Below are 21,457 nucleotides of genomic sequence, written 5' to 3' on the forward strand. Positions count from 1 at the left end.
ACTGTATTTGAACTAAAAATAAAACTCAAACAACAATTTGAGATAACATTAGTACAGCAATCACTACATAACAAAAAATATATTTTAAAAACTTGGAATGACTATTTAGATCTTTTCTTCAAAATGATTTATCACAGTCGAGTCTCTGATCATACTACCACAGCATCAGTTCACCTCACTCAACAACTGCAGCTGATTCTATTGCTGATTCTTCTTAACAGTTATCACAGCTTTTCTCTTAGCTTCCATAATTTAGGAGGCATTTTTACCTGTATGTATCATTGAAAACAAATATTGTTGAGTGGCTTGCTTTTCATAGGTGCGACAGAAACAGCATTTTGAGCAATACAGCCGTAATTAGATACAGATAAATAAAATGCTTCGTGACAATTCACAGGCAAAATGTAGTAAATTACCACAATCAAAGCTGACTTTTTAAATTGAACTTAACAGACCTGAAACGGTTGAAGTTTTCGAGTTAAATCCATTAAATCTATAATCGGTACGATTGATGGTCGGCCATGAGCACACTGGAACGGTAGATCACAGTTGGATAATAATTGAATAAGATTCTCGCATTCCGTTTGTGTCATTTCATCTCCAAATTTGATGGCGCCTAAAATGATAAGAGATGATAGACCTTATTTCAACAGTCCACGTATGAAATTACAGCAATGTTTGTTTGACTCACCGTGACAAGCTTGAGAAGACAGTAACATAAAAATACAGCGAGGAATGGTTGTATTTGCTCCACCAGTTTTTTCTATGAGCTGAAACAGATTTCACTAAATTGATAGATTGGTATTCGCATATGAAATAAGCAGTGTCATCATCATCAAGAGACTGATGACTCGACATACCTGGATTTCATCTTGTATCAGCAACTGAAATACAAAAAGACGATAGATAATTTTGGGACGTGAATAAATATAGGAACAATGGTTTGAATAATTTACCTTCAAGTTAATGAAAGTTGTAGATGTATCAACTGCTTGTATAAAACATGAAGGCACTTTAGTCACAGATACAGTGCTTTCAGCTTCGCAGATTGAAGAGAACTTCACTCCTGAAATATAAACGGTATATTTTATATCAATATCTTTTGTGAATCATTTAGGAACCCATTAATGTGTTAATTACCTTTCCTAAGAAAATGTTCGGGATTCGCTTTTAATATTCTGATTTCACTCGGATGAAGCTGTAGTTGAATAGCAGGTGAAATGTCTGTTGATTTAATATATGACGTGCCATTTACTTCTTCTTTTAGTTCTAAGCGATTAAAATCTCTGGTAAGTATATATATACAGTGTAACTTCATGACAACGAACAGGGCAACAGAAAATGTATTCATTTTAACAGTTGACAAAATCGGCTTATTTTACCTAGTATGAATTTTTCTAGTCGTACTCTTTCATCGGCTGCGTGTTGATCGATTAACACCAACAGATTGTGTTCTGAAACAACCAATAAATAATAACCTAAGATTTTTCAATCGGAAATGAAGCTAGATATTATCGTTTGAAGAAGGCTTCGCTTTTACCGGACTGTCGGTTGTCGACTTGCAACAAACACGCTATGAATTTACGGTCAATCTGTTGAATCACCTATGAAAAGAATAAATTACGAAATAATCCAAAAGATTTGAAAAATTTAAAGTTTGCTTCTCCTTTTCAACTTACTAATGCGTTCATCAGCATGTCTTTAGTGAATCTATATGATTGACAACTGACGTAGGTCCTCAATGAGCTAGTGTTGGTAGTTCCTATATTCAAGATACGCTGCAAAAAAAAGAGACCAAAGTTAACACTTAGATTTGTATTAAAAAACGTAGAAACATCTGAATTCCTACCTTTTCTGGAGCCGAGAAAACTGGATTCTCCCAATTTTCCAATAAATTTATTATTCCTCTATCACCTGAATCATTCAATTCTGAAATGTATATAACTGTAGTAGATACTCAGTTCCCAAAGTGAATTAATCTAACATATTTTGTGGTTAACAATATACCATTTCTCCACTTAATGTCTCGGTCAGATTGTTTGAGTTTCTGGTGCTCATTGTAAAGAGGCTGAAGTGTGCACGATTGCTCTACATCAGATCGCTCGCGTTGAATTTTCGGTCGAGGCATCAGTGGACCAGCGTTATGGCTCAAGAATGGATGTTGAGTAAATCCTTCAATTTTATTCAAAGAACATCTTTTCTAAATTTTGGAATTGAAAGTGCATGAATTCGTGCCAGAGATTCGACCCGAAATACGTACCATTGTTTCCTGATAAATCTTTCTTCAAATCATTTGGACGTTCGAATGATGTGTTTCCTGATAGAAGATTAACATAGATGATCTTTCCTAAAATTTAGAAAAACTAACACGTGCTATCTTGTTTATATTAGGTGAGATTTATCTTTCAGTTCAAAGCTCACCTGTTTTTGAATCAATTCTTGTTGTCCATTTCGCTGTGACTGGATCAAGGCCACACTGCTCATGAAGGTCTGAATTTTCATCCAATGTTGAGTCAGTAAGGAGTTGTAGGCTTTTGTCAACTTTTTCCCAGGGCCATTCATCTCCAGAAAATTCATATCTTTCCTCCGTATTTTGATTAATAAATTCGGTCACTGGTATAGTATCCTCTTGAGCAATACCTTCAGACATGATGGTTTCTTTTGGCATAGAAACCATGCCATTTTTGTCCCAATCTTGATGTTCGACATATGTTTTGATCCTACTGTCTTCTTGGGTAATTGAAGGCTGCTGGTTTTCTGTAACTTGGCCCACATTACCTGTACCTTTTACTTCAAATGGTTGAGTTTCAAAAGACCTGGGTACAAATTCTTGAGAAATACAAACAACAAGGTCATTCAGCGAAGAGTTCCTGGTGATCAGTGTACTGGGACGAACATTCACACCTCTCCCACCAATACCTGATGATTGAATTCCTTGCTGTAAATCGGTTCCATCGATATTTGAATTTATTGCCTGTATTTTTTCTAATTCAGTAGACAATTGCTTTTCACATTCCAGATTCATTGTTACAGGACGAAAACTTTGAGAATTGGTGCTATCTTCACGCGGTAATATCACTGGTGTTAATATGGCCTGATTCTCATTACAAATTGTCAAACATCGATCACTTTTCTTTAATTCATTCTGATTGTACATATCATTTATAGAATTACTTTCTCGTCTTGATTTGGAGCTTTTCATGTCACTCATTCCATTCTGTACTGAATACCGTGCACATTTAATCGTCATGGGTTTGTCTCTAGTTCTATGGGTGTTATGATGAATCCATACTGGATACTGTGTAAATTGAAGTGATACATCTGTTTTGGGTATGTCTTTAGTTCTATGGATGATTGGCTTTTCATCGCTTCTGTCCGGAGAACAATAATAGAGTTGACTTATAGCTGGAGGACATCTATGTAAACACTGGTAACTCCTGTTTTTCGAGCAAAATGGAAACATGAAATTGTTATTTATTTCATTTGTTTCAAAAATTGGGCGCACCTTGTTCCGTCGCGAATCATCAAGCCAATATTCGATATGACCCTTACAGATCGGTGTTTCTACCGGGAACATCTGAGATTGTAGAAAGTTTTCATCTATAAAAATCTTCGAAACTTCCCCTTGTCTACAGAGTTCTGGTTTGAATTCGAATATCTCCGGAGAAACTCTGGACGACTTGTCACCGTTTTCGATAGGATTACACTGAATTGCGACATCAACCATCGTTTTGACTGAACGAGGTTTCTGTCTCTCAGTTTGTCGTCTCTCCATTTCAGAATTCAATTTCCTCTTCTTAGGTGGTGAAGCATTCGTTTTCAAATGAAACTGTGAACATTCATTTTGTGCATTATTTCTACACAAACTGACAGCTTTATTCGATGTCTTAGTCACATTCTGATTTCGTCTTTTAAGACATGATGGCGTCTTGATGGATTTCTCCGTTTTCGGAGGAAGTCGAATCTTTGAATTTTCCGCTTTTAGTTTCATCAACTGGTCTAACCTGTCTTTCAATGTTAATCGTCTACCGCTGTTAGTTACGCAGAACGATTCTTTACTCGTCTGAGTTAAAACTATCGAGTCGTCCGTTTCTGGGTGATTTTCATCTTCTGGAACGTGTAATGGAGATTCGTTTTCATAATCAGAGCGGCTGCCGTTTTTGTGCTGAGTTTCATCTCTTTCTTCAGAGGATGATGATGATGATGAAAATGAACTACAGGCAGCATTTTGTTCATCATTTCTCTTCACAGAAACAGGTACTGTATTCATAGGAGTATTCACTGCTTGAACATTCTGCTCATTCTCATTATGTTCAATGTTTGGTGCGTTATTCTCTATATCCTGGACAGATCTTTGAACACGACTCGAATGAAGACAATTTGCCGCGTTCAGGGTAGTTATCTCATTGAATATCTGCCCATCAGCTAAACGCGCAACCTGTGCAGAATTGTCATCGGATCCTTCCATATTAGCGGCGCTTGCGACGATTAAATCTTGCGACTTCAGAAATCTGTCAATCATCTTAGCGAGGTTATCAACGACGGGCGACCAATTGTGAAATTCGATGAACGTCTTTGAAGGATCGAACGTGATATCGTACGTAGAAACCGGACAGTCGATCATAATCACAAACACCGGGAAATGTTCACGGTAAATCGCGCCTCTTCGACCGGTCGTTTTAGATTCATCGGATTTCGGTCGAACGATTAGCGATTTCGAGAGGAAATAATTCAAACACGTGTGAATTTTACTTTTCAAAACGACTCGCTTATTCACATACACGAATTGTATCGAGTTATTGCCGTGGCCTTCGCGCGCGATGAAACCGGTTACTTCGATATTTTCAGCCGCGTAGGAAACCTCTCTCAACTGATCGGATATTGACGCTCCGTACAATTGCCGGAACGTACCGAGCTGCGAGGTACTTCTACGAATTTGAATTAGAATCGAATTCGTCGCGTCGTTTCTCAACGATAAACTAACTTCGTTATTTATCAAACAGATCGATTCGAGGCGTTCGCGAATTCTCTCAATTTCGAGACCTGAATTCAGATGTTTACGCCTGACCGGTTGGTTATAGAATAGTTTGAGTACAGTAATAGTGGTTCCGTGACTCGGTCGTTTCGTTTTAGATGTTTCAATCGCGATTGATCGACCACGTTCTATCAGTTTACGGTACGTTTGATCTTCGTGACACGTTTCTATTTCGATAGACGCGCTAATATCGACGATGCTCGCTAGAGCCTCCCCTCTGTAGCCGTAGTGACGAAGATTAGACAGGTCATCGATACAATGACATTTGCTGGTAAAATATCTAAAAAATACATCAAATTTTAACAAAGTCACACAGGAGTTGAGAGAAAGGCAACACATTTGAGTCGCCTAACTTTAATATATCTTTAGATATGCACACAGGGACCTGACGCTTGACAGGAGCCTGGTATTCTTCATTCGGGGTCAGCCTACAGAAAGTTAGTCTAGCATCAAGCCGTGAGATGATGCTTTAAGGTTTTGCTGGTATCAGGCGCGTTGGAGGCAATTTCTGATTGCCGTGGCCAATTGACGATTTTTGAAAGGTTTTAATGCTGCGGCGAATTTACTTTCATTTCTTAAAAAACATGGTATTCAAAGAACAAAAAATTATATTGCCACAGCTTTCGCCGCAGCTGCACTTCCAACGCCACTGGGTATTTGGTCTATTCTAGAGGTAGATCAGCTGGTATCTAGACTACTGGTAGCCTAGCTCAGATGAAACTCGCTAGCTTAAAACAGCGTACTCACCTTTTACCAACAACCTCCAGATCGTCTTTAGATATACCATTTCCATTATCGACTACTTGTATTTTTTCGCAGTTTTCATTAATTCGTACAGCGATACACGTAGCGCAGCTGTCTATAGAATTAAGAACTAATTCTTCGATGCACTGAGTAGGACTCGTAATAGCTACCCCTGATCGAAGTTGATTCCTTACTTCTGGACAAAGCAGTTGAATAGACATGATCTCTTCCTAATCTTACATTACCTACTACTTGTAACAGGCTATCAAATTCAATTGAATCAGCCTGGAATCTGAAGAAGAAAAGAAATGGGTTAGCAATTTTTCATTCTCTCCAACAAATTTGTTCATCATCTGCCACTGACACTGATAGTGATATGGATCGGAGAAGGTGGAAATAATGTGATAACTGCTTAGGCCCTATGGATATTCATTTCTGTACACTTTAATGTTAGACGATTTTGACAGCAGAAAATCGATTCAAATTTTGACAGCTCTGGGTCTCTACGCCACCGACCTTCACTTGTACGCATACCCTATTTTCAGGTACGGCCAAGATTTGCGCGTTCCTGAAAATAGGGACACCCATGTGATTTGGGTTCGAATCCGTCACGTATATTCGATTAATAGATAGATAAAAATGTGTCCATAGTTCATAATACATTTGTTAATTAGTACACCTATACATTCACCCCATCATCCTGAAGACCATTTTGGCCAGTATTTTTGGGTTCGAATCCGATATGAAATAATGCTACTCCTTTTAATTTCCCAAAACTACTATGTATACAATTTTGTCTATCTTAAAATGTTCAATAACCATCATCATTTATGGAATTCCTTATGGAATTCATTAATTAATTCGTAAATCTTAACTCGTAAGTCGCATGGCACTTGAGGAATTACATACTAATATAATACGTAAGTCGTCATATGTAGTAGTTAAATGTAAGTCATAATTCGTAAAACGTAAGTGGTAAGTCGTATGACGGATGTCATCATTTCGCCTCATTATATGTGACAATATAGTTTTGAGTTTAAATTGAAATTGAATTGGGATATGTCAAATGGGAAATATGTCTTCAAAACAAGACCAGTGGGTCAGATGTTTCGATGTATCTGACCCCAGAAAGCATCCCAAAGGGTACACAGTATACAAAGTCACTTATAAGGTAACGTTGTTTGTATTTTAAGTTTAATTATGTTCAATCATTAGTTAAAAGTCGCTAAAATATGTCCCTAAAGTGACTGGTTTTTGTGTAGGCATTGTATTGCCCACCATGTAATTCGTCCGGCTCGGCCCTAAAATTAGAATTTCAGAAAGAGTCCACTGCATGACAGTCGATTGTTTTGAATTGTTCATCTAGCATCTGGCATCTCCCTCCCCACAGCCCAATTTATAGTTAAAAATGAACCGTTTTATGCTGTGTGTACTGACGATCAACATTTCTGACTATATTTCCAGCTTTTTTCTAGAGAAACCACTGATCTTGTTGAAGAGGTAACTGCTGGTGAATTGGAATGGTTTTCTTATATAACTTTGACATTAGTGAATTAGGTAGGCCTAAATGTTAACTGTTCTCATTTTCAGATTGTCATTTGGAAACGATATAATGATTTTAAGAAGTTGTACGTGGTGCTGGCTGACTTACATCGTAAACTGCAGAGAAAAGAGGAATTCCCAGTGTTCGCTAAACCCACAGTTTTTGGTATGTTGCCGAGTCCGTTCGTTGAGACAATTGAAAAGGCTACAGGATAATTATCTATTATTGTTAAAATACAGGAAGGTTCGATGAAGCTGTTATTGAACAAAGAAGACATGCTGCCTTTGAGCTGATGGTATTTCTAGGGAGACAGTCCCACCTTTACAATCATGAATCATTTAAAAGGTTTTTTGAGGTAATACTCATTTTTGTTTTGTCTGTAGACGTGATTCTCCTCAACAGCAATGATAGGCCCTATTATATCGATTTCAGGGTGGAGAAAAACTGGATCCCAACAAAGCGTTTGAAAACACCTGCCCTCTAGAGCCAGAAAGAGTTGGATCTCCTAATCAGGATATGAGTACGGATTCATTTTCGATATCTGATGCCGGTTCTCTACAAGGGGATAGTCTTGAACAAATACCAACCACATCGGCAGAGTCTTTACCGTAAGTCATCGACTCTGTCAAAATCAACCAGAAAATAATTTTTGATGCCTTATAAAATCTAACAACGATAACTGTTGAGCGCCTTGGCCCTTATTGGGCTTGGCAGTGATATCGATTCGTAGAATGTCGGTTCTATTTGTACGCAAACTGATAGTGGCGAGATATCATTGACAAAGATATAGAATGACTTCCTTGGATTATATTATGGGCATTATTGACATTCCATTTGTACATAGTCAAACTGCAGTAAACTTATATCCAAAGATGTTTGATAATAAGGCAAATAGAAAGATGATATGTTGTATTCAGAATATCTGCTTGGAGGTGGATATGTACACGACGTGCGAATAACGTTTTCCCTGACCCAGTCATACATGCACATTGTAATTGATGATAACCTCTCCTATTGAAACTTGTGCAGATTTCTTTGAACAATGCTCTCCTTAACTTATTGTCAAATCTTTTCTAAGGCATCAAATGATCAGTTTTCTAAATTTGATGGTGATGATGTTTTGTTTATTTGTAGCGAAGGGAAGTCAAACGCGAGTCTGGGAGGAGTTTGGAAATATCGAAAATCAGTCGAAAATATCAGCATAGATTCAAATGAAAATGGTGATGACGAAGATGAAGATGATGATGATGATGATGACGATGATTCGACGACCGACATTCCTGAAAATGATTTATCGTTTTTCGACCCGTTGAAGGACGACGTCGATACGAACGGCGTTGCTAAGCAGCCGCATCGCATTAGCAACATGTGGTTGCTATCGGCGATGAGTGTGTGCGCCGAACTCGAGAACAAATCGGCGCAACCTTCGCCGCAACATTTCCCATTTTCGTACAGTCGCGATAAAGTCAACGAAGATGAGACGATCATTCGCGTGGATCCGACGAGCGACGCGCAGTTAGATTACCCGGATATATCTCCGTGCGAAGAGGCCGCCGAAAACTCGGTCGCTGCCGCCAGCACGGCTCCTCCCTCTGCGGCCGAATCGATCGAATCGTCGGAAGACTTCGCGAAACCGAAATTAAATCGCACGTTGTCGGAAGCGATGATGAACATTATATCTAAAGACGACGAGAGAGTTCGCGCCGATAGCGTCAGTCAGATCGATATCGGCGGACGTAATGATTATATATGTCAAGCCGCTAGCCAAATCAGTATGGCTAAAGAATGCGAAGCGAACGGTAATAATGAAATGGCATTCCGTTATTATAAAGGTGGTGTCGCAATATTATTGGAAGGTGTTCAGAGTAAGTTTCTGTGAATGCTATTCTCTAATATTATCTTATACTGTATATGTTTGGTGGATTATTTGCTTGGATTAGATTTTATCCACTTCAGTTCGTGCTTTGAAAGTATTTTTTGGTGACTAGTGTAGAGATCCCGTACAAGTATTTTAACTGCATTATATGATGGGGGATACGTGATCTGGTCCTTAGTGCTACTAATCTATTATTTTCATTTATAGGTGATATGAATAAAGCAAGAAGGGAAGCCGTTCGCAGAAAGACGGCTCAATATTTACTGAAAGCTGAGTATTTGTATAATCGTTACCTTGCGCCTGATATAACGGATGAGAAAAGATGGGCGGTAAGATATTCGATTGACAGCTTAACTCTTGTTATACTGAAGCTCGTTTTCATTTAAATTAGATCGTTCTATTTTAGACTGATAGTCGTCTTTCTCCATCGTTGGAAAATGATAAGAGCATCTCGCATCTTCGTGGACCGATATCAGAATTACGTAATTATAGAGTTCTGGGAATTATAGATAAAGTGATGCTCGTTTTAGACAAAAGCTCAAACAATACATTTGTCATGAAGGTAAGCGGCTTGCTTCGGAAAGCGACAAAATTTTTCCTTGCATCTGGTAGGGATCTGATGAAATCGATTCTATTTTGCAGACGATTCAGAAGTCGCCGACATCATTCAGTCAACAGAAAAATAATGTCGTCCCGACATATATTCCATTTATGGTTCAACTTTATAAGTTTTACGAAACAGAGTCGTCGTTGTATCTGTTACTGCAACACGCGACTGGTGGAAAATTATGGAGTTATATTAGCGCGTATTTACTCCTCCAGAGGGAGCCAGATACTGAAATACGTTTACCGTCTGATAATACGAATATCTATTCCGGTCAGAGAGTCATCGTGGCGTGCAGTCCTAATTCCGGTCCGAGTTTTATCGATGAAGCCAATACGAAATCGTTAGCAACGGCGGCCGAAAGGAATTCACCCGATTTGTTGCACGAGAAAAGTAACAGTAGTCATGAACTAGAATGTAGTGACAGTTACGCACAATTCATTAACGAGTACCGTCGCGAGAGTATGACCGGAGATATCAACGAATTAAAAGTTCAGTTTAGTCTCGCTTCGAAAACGGACGTAGCGACTGTAGACGGCGAGATGAACGCGCAGATTATTAACAGCGACGATAACGCGAAAGTTGCCGATAAACCGTATACATCTCCCGAAACCGGTGAAACGATCACCGATCGTCCTCAATCGCTGAAACGTCAGAATTCTAGCTTTTCGTCGCTGGATTACGAAGAAATCCAGTCGCCGATATCTCCGCGAAGTGTCAACTCGCAGCAGTTTTCCGAAGTACTCAACGGGTCCAAGTCGGGAATTGAGAACTTCAGTATTTATAATTTCGACAGCGATCATCGTCACAGTAGCGGCGATGTGCCGCCGGACCACGCGTTTAATAGTCCGTTACCGACTTTAGACGACGACGACGGCGAGAATGGCGATGAACCGGTGTTCGGCGAAACGAACAAGCCTCGATTGAGTTTCGACGAACTGTTGAACGATATGCCCGAAGAGTCGGCGCCGAAATCTGATAATATACTCCCGACGACCGAAGAACTCGTGAAAAACGCTCGCAAATTATTGTCGAGCGTTACCGAAACGCTAGGTGGCGCCAGCGAGCGTAAAACAAGCGCTTCAACTGACGAGGTGTTTGATGCCGACGAAAAGAAGAATCAGCATGACGATGCGATTTCTGGTTCTCCTTGTAAGATAGATACTAGCGGCTTTAAAGTCGTTTCTGATTTACGCGACGGTGGCGCCACCCAGCGCGTGACTATCGACGATTACTTAGAAAATCCTTTAGAGTACGAAACTAGTCGAAAACCGAAAAACGGCGAAATATCTCAGAGCGTAGATCGTTTAGAAGATGCGGGAGTAGACGACGAGGCTGAAGCCGCGGTTGTCGTTTCCTCGCCGGGAATTAACACGAATGTTACATCCAGCGGCGCGAAGTCAAAGCGTAAAGAATTCAAAATGCAGCGATCGTTATCGAGCGAAAGTTCACGCATTTTACTACAAAAAGAGCCGTCTCTCGATCGTAGTCTCGATTCTTGTACAAGCAGCTCAAAGTCTCGAAAAAGGAACTTTTCGTCGTTGTTCGCTCAACTGGATACGACGCTTTCCGGTTCGGTGGAAGCTAAAAATGTGATTATTCCCGAGAATTGCGTTCGTCAATGGGCTGCTGAGCTAGTGACCTGTTTATCTATGCTACATTCAATCGGAATTATTTGTCGGTAAGTAATTTATTCGATGCTTATACAGGTATCGAACTGTTGCCTTGAACTACCTCCGCTAGTAGTCGTCTGCTTTCAGCAAAGATTCGAAACTGGGGCTGATATCGAGACGGCTACAGTACAAAAAACCTTCCTGGATCACTTTTTTCAAAGTGTGCTGAAGGGATATTTGATTTCTGGTCTTGGTAGTTTATTCGTTAGTTCATTTTCAATTAAAAGTCTCTAAGTTGCAGTCCATTCGCATTTTCGATGTATCAAATGTATCTGCTTAAAAACTTAGATTTTCTGATGAATGTTGCTATGAAGTACTTGCTACATGTATTCTTAATATAAAATGTTTTTTCAGGGATTTAAGACCGGATAATATATTGTTGGGAGAGCGAGGTCACATATTGATCACGTATTACAGCGAATGGTCTCATGTAAATCGTGTTATATATCCCGAATCTTATGATGAATATTTCGTCGCTCCAGGTAAATTATTCACACAGGAATGTCACTAATATTGTGAAGCCTGGGCTTAGATGCTATCGTACTGAATATTAATCACTCCCTAAATAAAAGACTTTTAACGGTAAATATGCACTTAACACCGTTTTTGACAATGATTTCAGAGTTGCATTGTTTAGGCGAAGCAGGGCCTGCTTCTGATTGGTGGAGTTTTGGTGCAATATTATTCGAACTGTTAACTTGTAAGGTATGTATATATATGTACGGGTGTATGTTGGTTTTATGTTTAATACACATTTATTATATCCGATGATGTATTATAATAATTATATATAGAATATTAAAATATTGGTTCATTTATCAATCTAGCCGTTAGCATCGTGTCATCCATCCGGATTTTCATCGCATACACAGCTTAATATTCCCGAACATGTTTCAAAGGAAGGCCGATCTCTTCTCACTGAGGTAGGGCATAACCTGGCTTTGGCATTTCTGAGTTGAATGAATTTATCAAGTACTAATACTAGTGTAAACTTCACCTACCTCTCAAACTGGCAAAATTATTCCGAGTTTCATTGGGTTTACTGTATATGTTAGCAATAATACCGGTATGTGCCGGTACATAAACAAGATCATTGAGAATTGTGTTTTCCATTTTCAGCTATTACGATTCAATCCTAGCGAGCGACTCGGGTCCGGTGTTAATGGATCTGATGACATCAAAATGCATCCGTTTTTTCAGTCGATAAACTGGCTCGACCTTCAGACTAAACGATAATTAATCTCAAGTGCAGAAGAGATCTTGTTAAAACTTATTTGGTCACACTTAAAATGCTCACGATACATGATTTGTCTTTAGATTTTACGCTTTTATTCAGGCTGGAATTCCAATCCAGCGACGTAGCAATGCAAAAAACCTGTCAAATCATGTCTATGTAGATATATAACTGTTATTTCTGTGATATATCACTCGTTGTCTGTTGGTGCTTTACACATAATCTTAATGTGCATTTAATAGTGTAATTGTATTTCCATTATTTGTGTATATCATTAAATACACATTTGATTGATAAAACAGAGCGAAGTTTCCTTTAATTTTCACATTTGATAGTATTCAAAACTGTTTCTGCTGTAGTCGATGTTTGTTGTTGGTTATGTTGTTTTATTTTATAAAAGGAATCCTGAAATATCAATATGTTCTTAGAAGGTATGAAATGAACCGTTTAGTTACAGACATTACCTTCTGGGCCATGTTGCTGAAAATATGATTGGAGATAACCAGTGTAGTGACAATTTGAAGTCCATTGGTACTGCAGTATTCATCCTACGGTTTTCGTTAAGCAATTTTCAATAACTGGCCTCAGATTGATGAAAGTGGAACTGTTTTAACAAACTCTGCAACGAAATGGAAATCCCGGCCTTTTAATTGATTTCATTCGTGTCAGGTAAAAATGTTTTTCCTTTTTTGGAGTAATCCTTAAAAAGGCTTATGTAATGTGCCGATAGCCGAAGACTGGTTGTATTTGTAGAATTGTAAAGTTTTTGTAGAATTTTCTACATAATGTATCAATCAAATTTCATTGTCAAATGTTGTTTCATTTATCACTAAATAAAACTAACGTATAATGATGAATTAAAAAGACCTTGTTGCTAGTCGTCGAAAATATACCCAAGTTACGGATATCTGCGATTCATGCAAGATGGAATAGACTAACATCGCGGACTATTCGAAAAACTGAACAAAAACCCAATGAGTTAATTACTACAACTAACATCTTTTATTTGTGCATTTACATTTACTAAGCTATGTTTTACAACCATGTTTACATCATAATAACCATTTATTGAGTCCGTGCGTCATAGGCTACAAGAAACAAGTAACCCGAGGTGAATCCGAATTAGAAGTTTGAATTTTTCAATAAATTCATTACGTGTTTATTACAAAGTAATGTAACGGCTATGAATATATCTTGACACGAATTTAAACCATCAAAGATGTACCATACAATTTCCTGTTCTACAACTATAGCTACAAATCCTATAATCCACGTCAAACCGATAATTAGTGACATACGAAAAAATATACTGATTAAGGTCCGATGGGCGGGCTGTTGATTCAAGGATTTCTTATAAAAATAAATAGATACATTATAACATTCAATTTCATAAGAACCAAATAACATCATATTTTAGCCATGTAATAATAAGTAAATGAATTCATTACGAACGTAACAACGTCAACATCAAGAAAACGGGGATAATGCATTGAACACTTACAATATACATGTGTTTATATTTCTAACAACTTTTCGATGAATATCCAAGAGGCTTTTTCCTTCGAGAGTGAAATTACACAAGGACGTACTGCGCTGGATGTCGCTTGAAAAATAAACCATCGATTAGTTAATTTCTGTTAATTGTCATTCGTAGAGTAGTTACGTATGTTATAAAATTATTCTTCAGTGGATTCATTACATGTTTATTACAAAGTAATGTAACAGCTATAAATATACCTTGACACGAATTTAAACCATCAAATATGTACCATACTATTTCCTGTTCTACAGCTATAGCTACAAATCCTATAATCCACGTCAAACCGATAATTATTGACATACGAAAAAATATATTGATTAAGGTCCGATGGACGGGCTGTTGATTCAAGGATTTCTTAGAACGAATTATACTCCTGATGATCAATACCGACATAACGGTATTACCGATAATAATAAGACCTACTGGTACAACAAAACTGTACAATAGGAAATTGAAATCTTTGATCCAACAGATTCTCGGATTTCCATAAACTACACCACGCAGAGACGTAGTGTCGCTGAAATGCAAGAATATACAAGGTATAACTACCGAAATCGGAAGTAACCAGATTACTACAAGAAACCGAATGATTGATTTGTTCTGGTTAAACTTGAAAACTGTTGCTAGATTCGACGATAAAACGAAATACATGTCAATGGCCAACGCCTTCATCGATACAAATACAACCAACCAAATGTAGTGTTTCAAAGCGGCAAAAGCCACGCATAAATACGAATTCGTAATTTCCATAGTCGAAACGAGTAAAATGTGAGACAAAATCAACGAAATCGAAAGATTTAACAAAAGCTTACCAGGGAATGTTCGAAGTTTTGGCAAAATTATATACATCATGACAGTCAAAGAAAGGCATATGATAGAAAGGCTACTTCCAGTTATAGTAATAATGAAATCAGTTGAAATTCGCGTAAGCTTAGTTGTTTTACATTTGTATGTTTTGTTGTTAGCGCTCTCAACAACTCGAATGCAATCTCGTAAAGGAGCCACGCACTTTTTCTTGTAGAAGTTTATTGGTCCGTAGTTGGTTCGGTTTAACTTGTAAACTTCGATTTCTCTCGTTTTCTCAGTGTAGATAATATTCTGACGTGATTTGGCTCCAATCATCGGTTTGAATATTTCGAATTGATTGCAGTTAGTTTCATCATCAGTTTGCATAATCAATTCCACATCAACTGCAAATATTTGATCTTCAAACACCCAGGTGGATAACAAATTCGTAATTTCCATTTCTTGCCGCCATAATGTATTTGAATCGAGGTTAGATGATACCAAATCAAATTCTTTTTCACCCGAAAAGCTGTAATTTCCTCTAAAAAAACTTGATTCTATGATTGTCTCTTCATAGTGGTAAATCAACATAGCATTCCAACTGCAATCCTTTCCAAGATACCACAACCATTTATTCAGGTCGTCGATGTCACCTACAATAGGCGTTACTTTAGTGCTTTCCAATGTATATTTTATCTTCATTTGAACATTAATAATCATTCTAGTTCGGTCTAAACTACACATTTCACCATTTTTCTTGTATCCTAACGCGCACCCCTCTTTAACACACATCAGCTTGGTGTAATCAAATATTTCATTATAGTCATCACATTCAGATGTTATTGGGAACAAAAAGACATTGTTACCTCGAGTTTTTAAACCACTTGTTAAGCTAAAATCTAAAAGAATATTGAGTCCACCGATTACATACGTTGGCGATTTTTTACGCGGTTCTATACAAAATAGATTATCTTCTTCAATCTTTTTAGCCTTTTGCAAACAAACAATACAGTGATAATTCTTATAGACAATCATTTTCCCGTCCTCGATGCGCGCAACAGGTTGGTAAACAATTTTACATGCCCTACAGTCAGGGCTGTTATAATTTGAGAGGTAATAGGGACTACTTGATTTTTGGAGGCCTCGAGGATTTTCAATATCGTTTAGAAATTCGTAAGTGTTCATCGAAATGACGTCATTGCTAGGAAACCAATTTCCGAGACATTCAATTTTTTGCATTTCAGGCTTAGCAGTGAATATGATTGAACAATCTTGCTGTATTTCCGATAGTTTACTTACATTTGATAAAATTGCGTTCAGTTCGTTTCTCGTAGTTAGATTTTTACATTCGAGTGTGATTTCGGGTAGAGTTAATTCAGATAATTCAAAACCGTGACATTGCGCGCAAAATATATTACGAAAAGGCAGAACTCCCTTCACGTGTACAGGCATCTCGTCATGAATATTTTCTTTCTTTCTTCTTTCGTTCTCACATCTATCTCTTGTACCGTCCTGATCGACAAATGAGTCCGGACATTTGTTTATTATCCAGCTCCCAGAGTCACCAGAATATGAACTGAGACACGAAGCATATTCGCGATATCTGGCCATCATCGAACGAGCGGCCGATTGTTTGCGGTCGTAAATGCCATTTGTACAAGCAAGCGATGGAAGGCAACACATTGCCGACAACTCACAATTTACATCGCACTGACACCTATGCAGAGTATTCGGACAGTCTGCTGTTCGAGATCCATCAAAATCATAAACAGCTTGGACTTTTGTGTAAAATATGGTTTCATTACTGACAGTGATATTATATAAATTCCCGTTATCAAAGAAACCACCGAACGTACCACCTTCACTGACACCAATTTCTGAAAAAGTATCACGAAAGTATCTCGACCCATTTTCATACAATAATCTCACCTGTGCAAGAAAAAGATAAAATCTTAATTTTCCTTTTAACTTATGGAAATTAGAGACTTGTCATTATTACCTGATGTGAAGATAGCGAGTATACAAAGAACTGCTATTTGAACCTCCATAGTGAGTTGATATTCTGCACTGAGGAGTAAGATGCGAATTCAACAGTTTATATTTCATCAGGCGTTTATTCAATATCGTGACGCTTTTGAAAATCAATTAACCTCTTCATTAGTCCTGGTCACGATTAATCTATCAGATAAAACATTTGGATTTGACAAATTGATATAATGGCGAAACATGCGTGCTAGCGAGGAGAGGGTATTAGATTACGAAGTGTTCGGTGTTCCTTCTTAAAGCATCAATTACTAGAATAAACTACATTGACATGCATCTTTATGTGTAAGCAATGGAGCGATTTCAATCGAATATTTTAGTTAATGGGGTGATTTTCGATTCTGTCTTAACAAATTAGAAAATTTAGTGGCAATAAATTCAAAGTATTACCATACAACGGGCGTAGGTAAACTTAATAAAGGTAAGCTTAATAAACCAAGGTACTTTGCGGGGTATAGGTTTAGTCCAGCCATTATCCTTGGATCAGGTCTGAACCAAACGTACGAGCAATAATGATAAATAAATTCTGATTTCACGTTATACGGAGCTGGTTATTTTATTAAACTGAATCAATTTTTGTTTGACAGTATTCCTTGATTCAATGAGGTTTTTTCAAAAAAAGACATTTTATCTTTGAGGCTTTGTGGTATCATTATCTTTCATTCAATATCAGGGATTATTAGATCCTCGGATTTCAACTCCATACACCGGCACACGAATACTAATCGCCATCTATATGATATGTACGTAACTAGTTTTATATATTTGTGACGCGTAGTATGATGAAAATCCCACTCTTAGAATGAATACATAGAGTCCGGAAAGTTTTCTTCAGCTAGTGTCTTTTTCGATGTTTCGACCGTTTCCTAATATAGTCATCCTCAGGAATACTTAAGCCAAGAAAATGACTAGATAACACAGTCCAGAACATAGAGAATGATAAGTAATAAGATGTGACACAAACTAGGGATACATATATTAGCGCCACAATACGGAATTCATCAATCGATACCTCGGACACGTACTTCCGGCGTTTATGATCGAGGACATTATGATCGATTTTTTTCCGATTGGATTTCTAAAAAAATTGTAGATTCCAGCTTACACCAACGCAGCCAATTTCGTATTTTTGATTATCACTTGCATTCAGGCCTATTCTCATTATTATCATTATTCTATATCTAGAAGTATTTGAGTTTATTTTCGTCTTTGATTTTCAGTTTAAAAACCCAGAAATTGCATGAAGAAAATGGAATAAATGAAATAATCTTTATAAACGATTGATAAAATTTGTTGTAGCTTTTGTGATTACAAAATAATTGATATATACGATTTAAGATATATTCCCATCAATAATGGTAAGATATATTCCCATAATAAAATTAATGGTCTTTATCTCGCAGATTCGACGTTGCGTCCTCATGCTTGTCATGTGTGATTTTGTAATCTGTATACAATTCACCATTAATTCATCGAATGATATTTTATCAATTTATTGATTCTGAGATATTTTAGTTTTTAGAATGAATGAAATGAATTCAGTCGTACACAAACCCTCTCGTTGACGGAGCGGCGGAACCTTATTTCAATTTTCTGATAAAACGAACCAACAGTCAAATGATCAATTTAGTCAAATGAGATAAAATGAATCTCAAACTAGTTCTGATAAACTTTGATAGTTCTAATATTGCCGTTTATTGGCGTAAAAAATGTCAGATTTGAATTTTGTTGCGAATACTTCAGGCTACATCGTAGCTTCAAATAGGCTTACCCCGGTATGTGACAAACTGCCGCTAAATAAATCTAGTTCTAGGATTTTCAAAGTTTTTCTAAATTTGTCTACATGATATCTACATATTAGTTTCCTCGTCCGAATCTTGCTTTTCTTTTATCGTGAAATGATGTTAACGTTTACCGGTCAGTAATCATAGAGGCGAGTGACTTTATATTGGAAATACTTTGTATTTTCTAACTGTCTGTGAAAAACATAGATGGCTGGAATGTTGATCGTTCAATAGCTGCTGGTTGATAGAGGATTGCTAAAGATTTCCATATGACAGACTTTCCGTAAAAAACAACATAGAGCCAAAGGTCTGATGAATTAACATCTTTTATTTGTACATTACGACATTATTACCACACAGCTGGTTTAGAATCGTTATATATTCTAAATCAAAATAACCATTAAAGCATATACGTCATAGGCCTCTATATATTAAATGTAGAATGAAACTATCTTTTAAGAAAGGAGGGGTCCGAAAGAAGAGGATGAATAAATACATCAAAATATTTAATTTCAAAGAAACCAAATGATATGATATTTAAACCATTGAATAATAAGTGAATGAATTCTTTACGAATGTAACAACATCATTCAAGAAAACGGTGATAATGCATTGAACACCTACAATATACATGTGTTTATATTTCTAACAACTTTTCGATGAATATCCAAGAGGCTTTTTCTTTCAAGAATGAATTACACAAGGACGTACTGCGCTGGATGTCGCTTGAAAAATAAACCATCGATTAGTTAATTTGTGTTAATTGTCATTCGTGGAGTAGTTACGCGTGTTTTGAAATAATTCTTCAGTGGATTCATCACATGTTTATTACAAAGTAATGTAACAGCTATGAATATACCTTGACACGAATTTAAACCATCAAATATGTACCATACTATTTCCTGTTCTACAGCTATAGCTACAAATCCTATAATCCACGTCAAACCGATAATTATTGACATACGAAAAAATATACTGATTAAGGTCCGATGGGCGGGCTGTTGATTCAAGGATTTCTTAGAACGAATTATACTCCTGATGATCAATACCGACATAACGGTATTACCGATAATAATAAGACCTACTGGTACAACAAAACTGTACAATATGAAATTAAAATCTTTGATCCAACAGATTCTCGGATTTCCATAAACTACACCACGCAGAGACGTAGTGTCGCTGAAATGCAAGAATATACAAGGTATAACTACCGAAATCGGAAGTAACCAGATTACTACAAGAAACCGAATGATTGATTTGTTCTGGTTAAACTCGAAAACTGTTGCTAGATTCGACGATAAAACGAAATACATGTCAATGGCCAACGCCTTCATCGATACAAATACAACCAACCAAATGTAGTGTTTCAAAGCGGCAAAAGCCACGCATAAATACGAATTCGTAATTTCCATAGTCGAAACGAGTAAAATGTGAGACAAAAGTAACGAAATCGATAGATTTAACAAAAGCTTACCAGGGAATGTTCGAAGTTTTGGCAAAATTACATACATCATGACGGTCAAAGAAAGGCATATGATAGAAAGGCTACTTCCATTTATAGTAATAATGAAATCAGTTGAAATTCGCGTAAGCTTAGTTGTTTTACATTTGTATGTTTTGTTGTTAGCGCTCTCAACAACTCGAATGCAATCTCGTAAAGGAGCCGTGCACTTCTTCTTGTAGACGTTCATTGGTCCGTAGTTGGTTCGGTTTAACTTGTAAACTTCGATTTCTCTCGTTTTCTCGGTGTAGATAATATTCTGATGTGATTTGGCTCCAATCATCGGTTTGAATATTTCGAATTGATTGCAGTTAGTTTCATCATCAGGTTGCATAATCAATTCCACATCAACTGCAAATATATGATCTTCAAACACCCAGGTGGATAACAAATTCGTAATTTCCAAATCTTGCCGCCATATTGTATTTGAATCGAGGTTAGATGATACCAAATCAAATTCTTGTTCGCCTAATAAGCTGTAATTTCGTTTATAAAATCCTGATTCCATGATTGTCTCTTCATAGTGGTAAATCAACATAGCATTCCAACTGCAATTCTTTCCAACATACCGCAACCATTTATTCAGGTCGTCGATGTCACCTACAATAGGCGCTTCTTTAGTGCTTTCCCATGTATATTTTATCTTCAATCGAACATTGATATTAAGTCTAGTTCGGTCTAAACTACACATTTCACCATTTTTCTTGTATCCTAACGCGCACCCCTCTTTAACACACATCAGCTTGGTATAATCAAACATTTCATTATTGTCGTCACATTCAGATGTTATTGGGAGAAATACATTGTTACCTCGAGTTTTTAAACCACTTGTAAAGCTAAAATCTAAAAGAATATTGAGTCCACCGATTATTGATATTGGCGATTTTTTACGCGGTTCTATACAAAATAGATTATCTTCTTCAATCTTTTTAGCCTTTTGCAAACAAACAATACAGTGATAATTCTTATAGACAATCATTTTCCCGTCCTCGATGCGCGCAACAGGTTGGTAAACAATTTTACATGCCCTACAGTCAGGGCTGTTATAATTTGAAAGGTAATAGGGACTACTTGAGTTTTGGAGGCCTCGAGGA

The 21,457-nt window shown here is 37.2% G+C and overlaps 2 protein-coding genes and 1 long non-coding RNA gene across 3 annotated transcripts; 1 reads left to right on the top strand and 2 right to left on the bottom strand.

Moving 5' to 3' along the window:
- Positions 1-137: 137 nt before the first annotated feature.
- LOC141915297 (DNA mismatch repair protein Mlh3-like) lies at positions 138-1,774 on the bottom strand. The gene is made up of 9 exons (XM_074806784.1): positions 1,680-1,774; positions 1,541-1,604; positions 1,383-1,454; positions 1,141-1,269; positions 957-1,066; positions 861-884; positions 692-770; positions 456-616; positions 138-269 (listed from the first exon to the last, which is right to left on the bottom strand). Exons 1-9 carry the CDS (start codon positions 1,695-1,697, stop codon positions 225-227), a joined length of 702 nt encoding a protein of 233 aa, XP_074662885.1. The 5' UTR covers positions 1,698-1,774; the 3' UTR covers positions 138-224.
- Positions 1,775-2,115: 341 nt separating this feature from the next.
- Positions 2,116-2,580, bottom strand: LOC141898138 (uncharacterized). Its single transcript, XR_012618517.1, has 3 exons — positions 2,422-2,580; positions 2,261-2,347; positions 2,116-2,172 (listed from the first exon to the last, which is right to left on the bottom strand). It is a non-coding gene; the product is annotated as an uncharacterized LOC141898138 (long non-coding RNA).
- Positions 2,581-6,845: 4,265 nt separating this feature from the next.
- On the top strand, positions 6,846-13,510 carry LOC141902160 (ribosomal protein S6 kinase delta-1-like). Its single transcript, XM_074789803.1, has 13 exons — positions 6,846-6,950; positions 7,244-7,279; positions 7,370-7,487; positions 7,562-7,677; positions 7,755-7,930; positions 8,457-9,187; positions 9,406-9,527; positions 9,605-9,760; positions 9,841-11,483; positions 11,830-11,957; positions 12,098-12,180; positions 12,303-12,398; positions 12,595-13,510. Exons 1-13 carry the CDS (start codon positions 6,846-6,848, stop codon positions 12,709-12,711), a joined length of 3,627 nt encoding a protein of 1,208 aa, XP_074645904.1. The 3' UTR covers positions 12,712-13,510.
- Positions 13,511-21,457: the final 7,947 nt, after the last annotated feature.

Source organism: Tubulanus polymorphus, chromosome 1, assembly GCF_964204645.1.
Source record: "Tubulanus polymorphus chromosome 1, tnTubPoly1.2, whole genome shotgun sequence".
NCBI classification, from domain to species: domain Eukaryota; kingdom Metazoa; phylum Nemertea; class Palaeonemertea; order Tubulaniformes; family Tubulanidae; genus Tubulanus; species Tubulanus polymorphus.

What these genes read in the sequence shown, in the direction of transcription:
- LOC141902160 (XM_074789803.1), top strand. Translation starts at nt 6,846, where the DNA reads ATGGGAAATATGTCTTCAAAACAAGACCAGTGGGTCAGATGTTTCGAT. An exon ending in TATACAAAGTCACTTATAAG is followed by an intron (nt 6,951 to 7,243) that starts GTAACGTTGTTT and finishes CTATATTTCCAG; the next exon opens with CTTTTTTCTAGAGAAACCAC. An exon ending in CCACTGATCTTGTTGAAGAG is followed by an intron (nt 7,280 to 7,369) that starts GTAACTGCTGGT and finishes TCTCATTTTCAG; the next exon opens with ATTGTCATTTGGAAACGATA.
- LOC141915297 (XM_074806784.1), bottom strand. An exon ending in CAACTTTCATTAACTTGAAG is followed by an intron (nt 885 to 956) that starts GTAAATTATTCA and finishes TTTGTATTTCAG; the next exon opens with TTGCTGATACAAGATGAAAT. An exon ending in GTCTTCTCAAGCTTGTCACG is followed by an intron (nt 617 to 691) that starts GTGAGTCAAACA and finishes TTATCATTTTAG; the next exon opens with GCGCCATCAAATTTGGAGAT.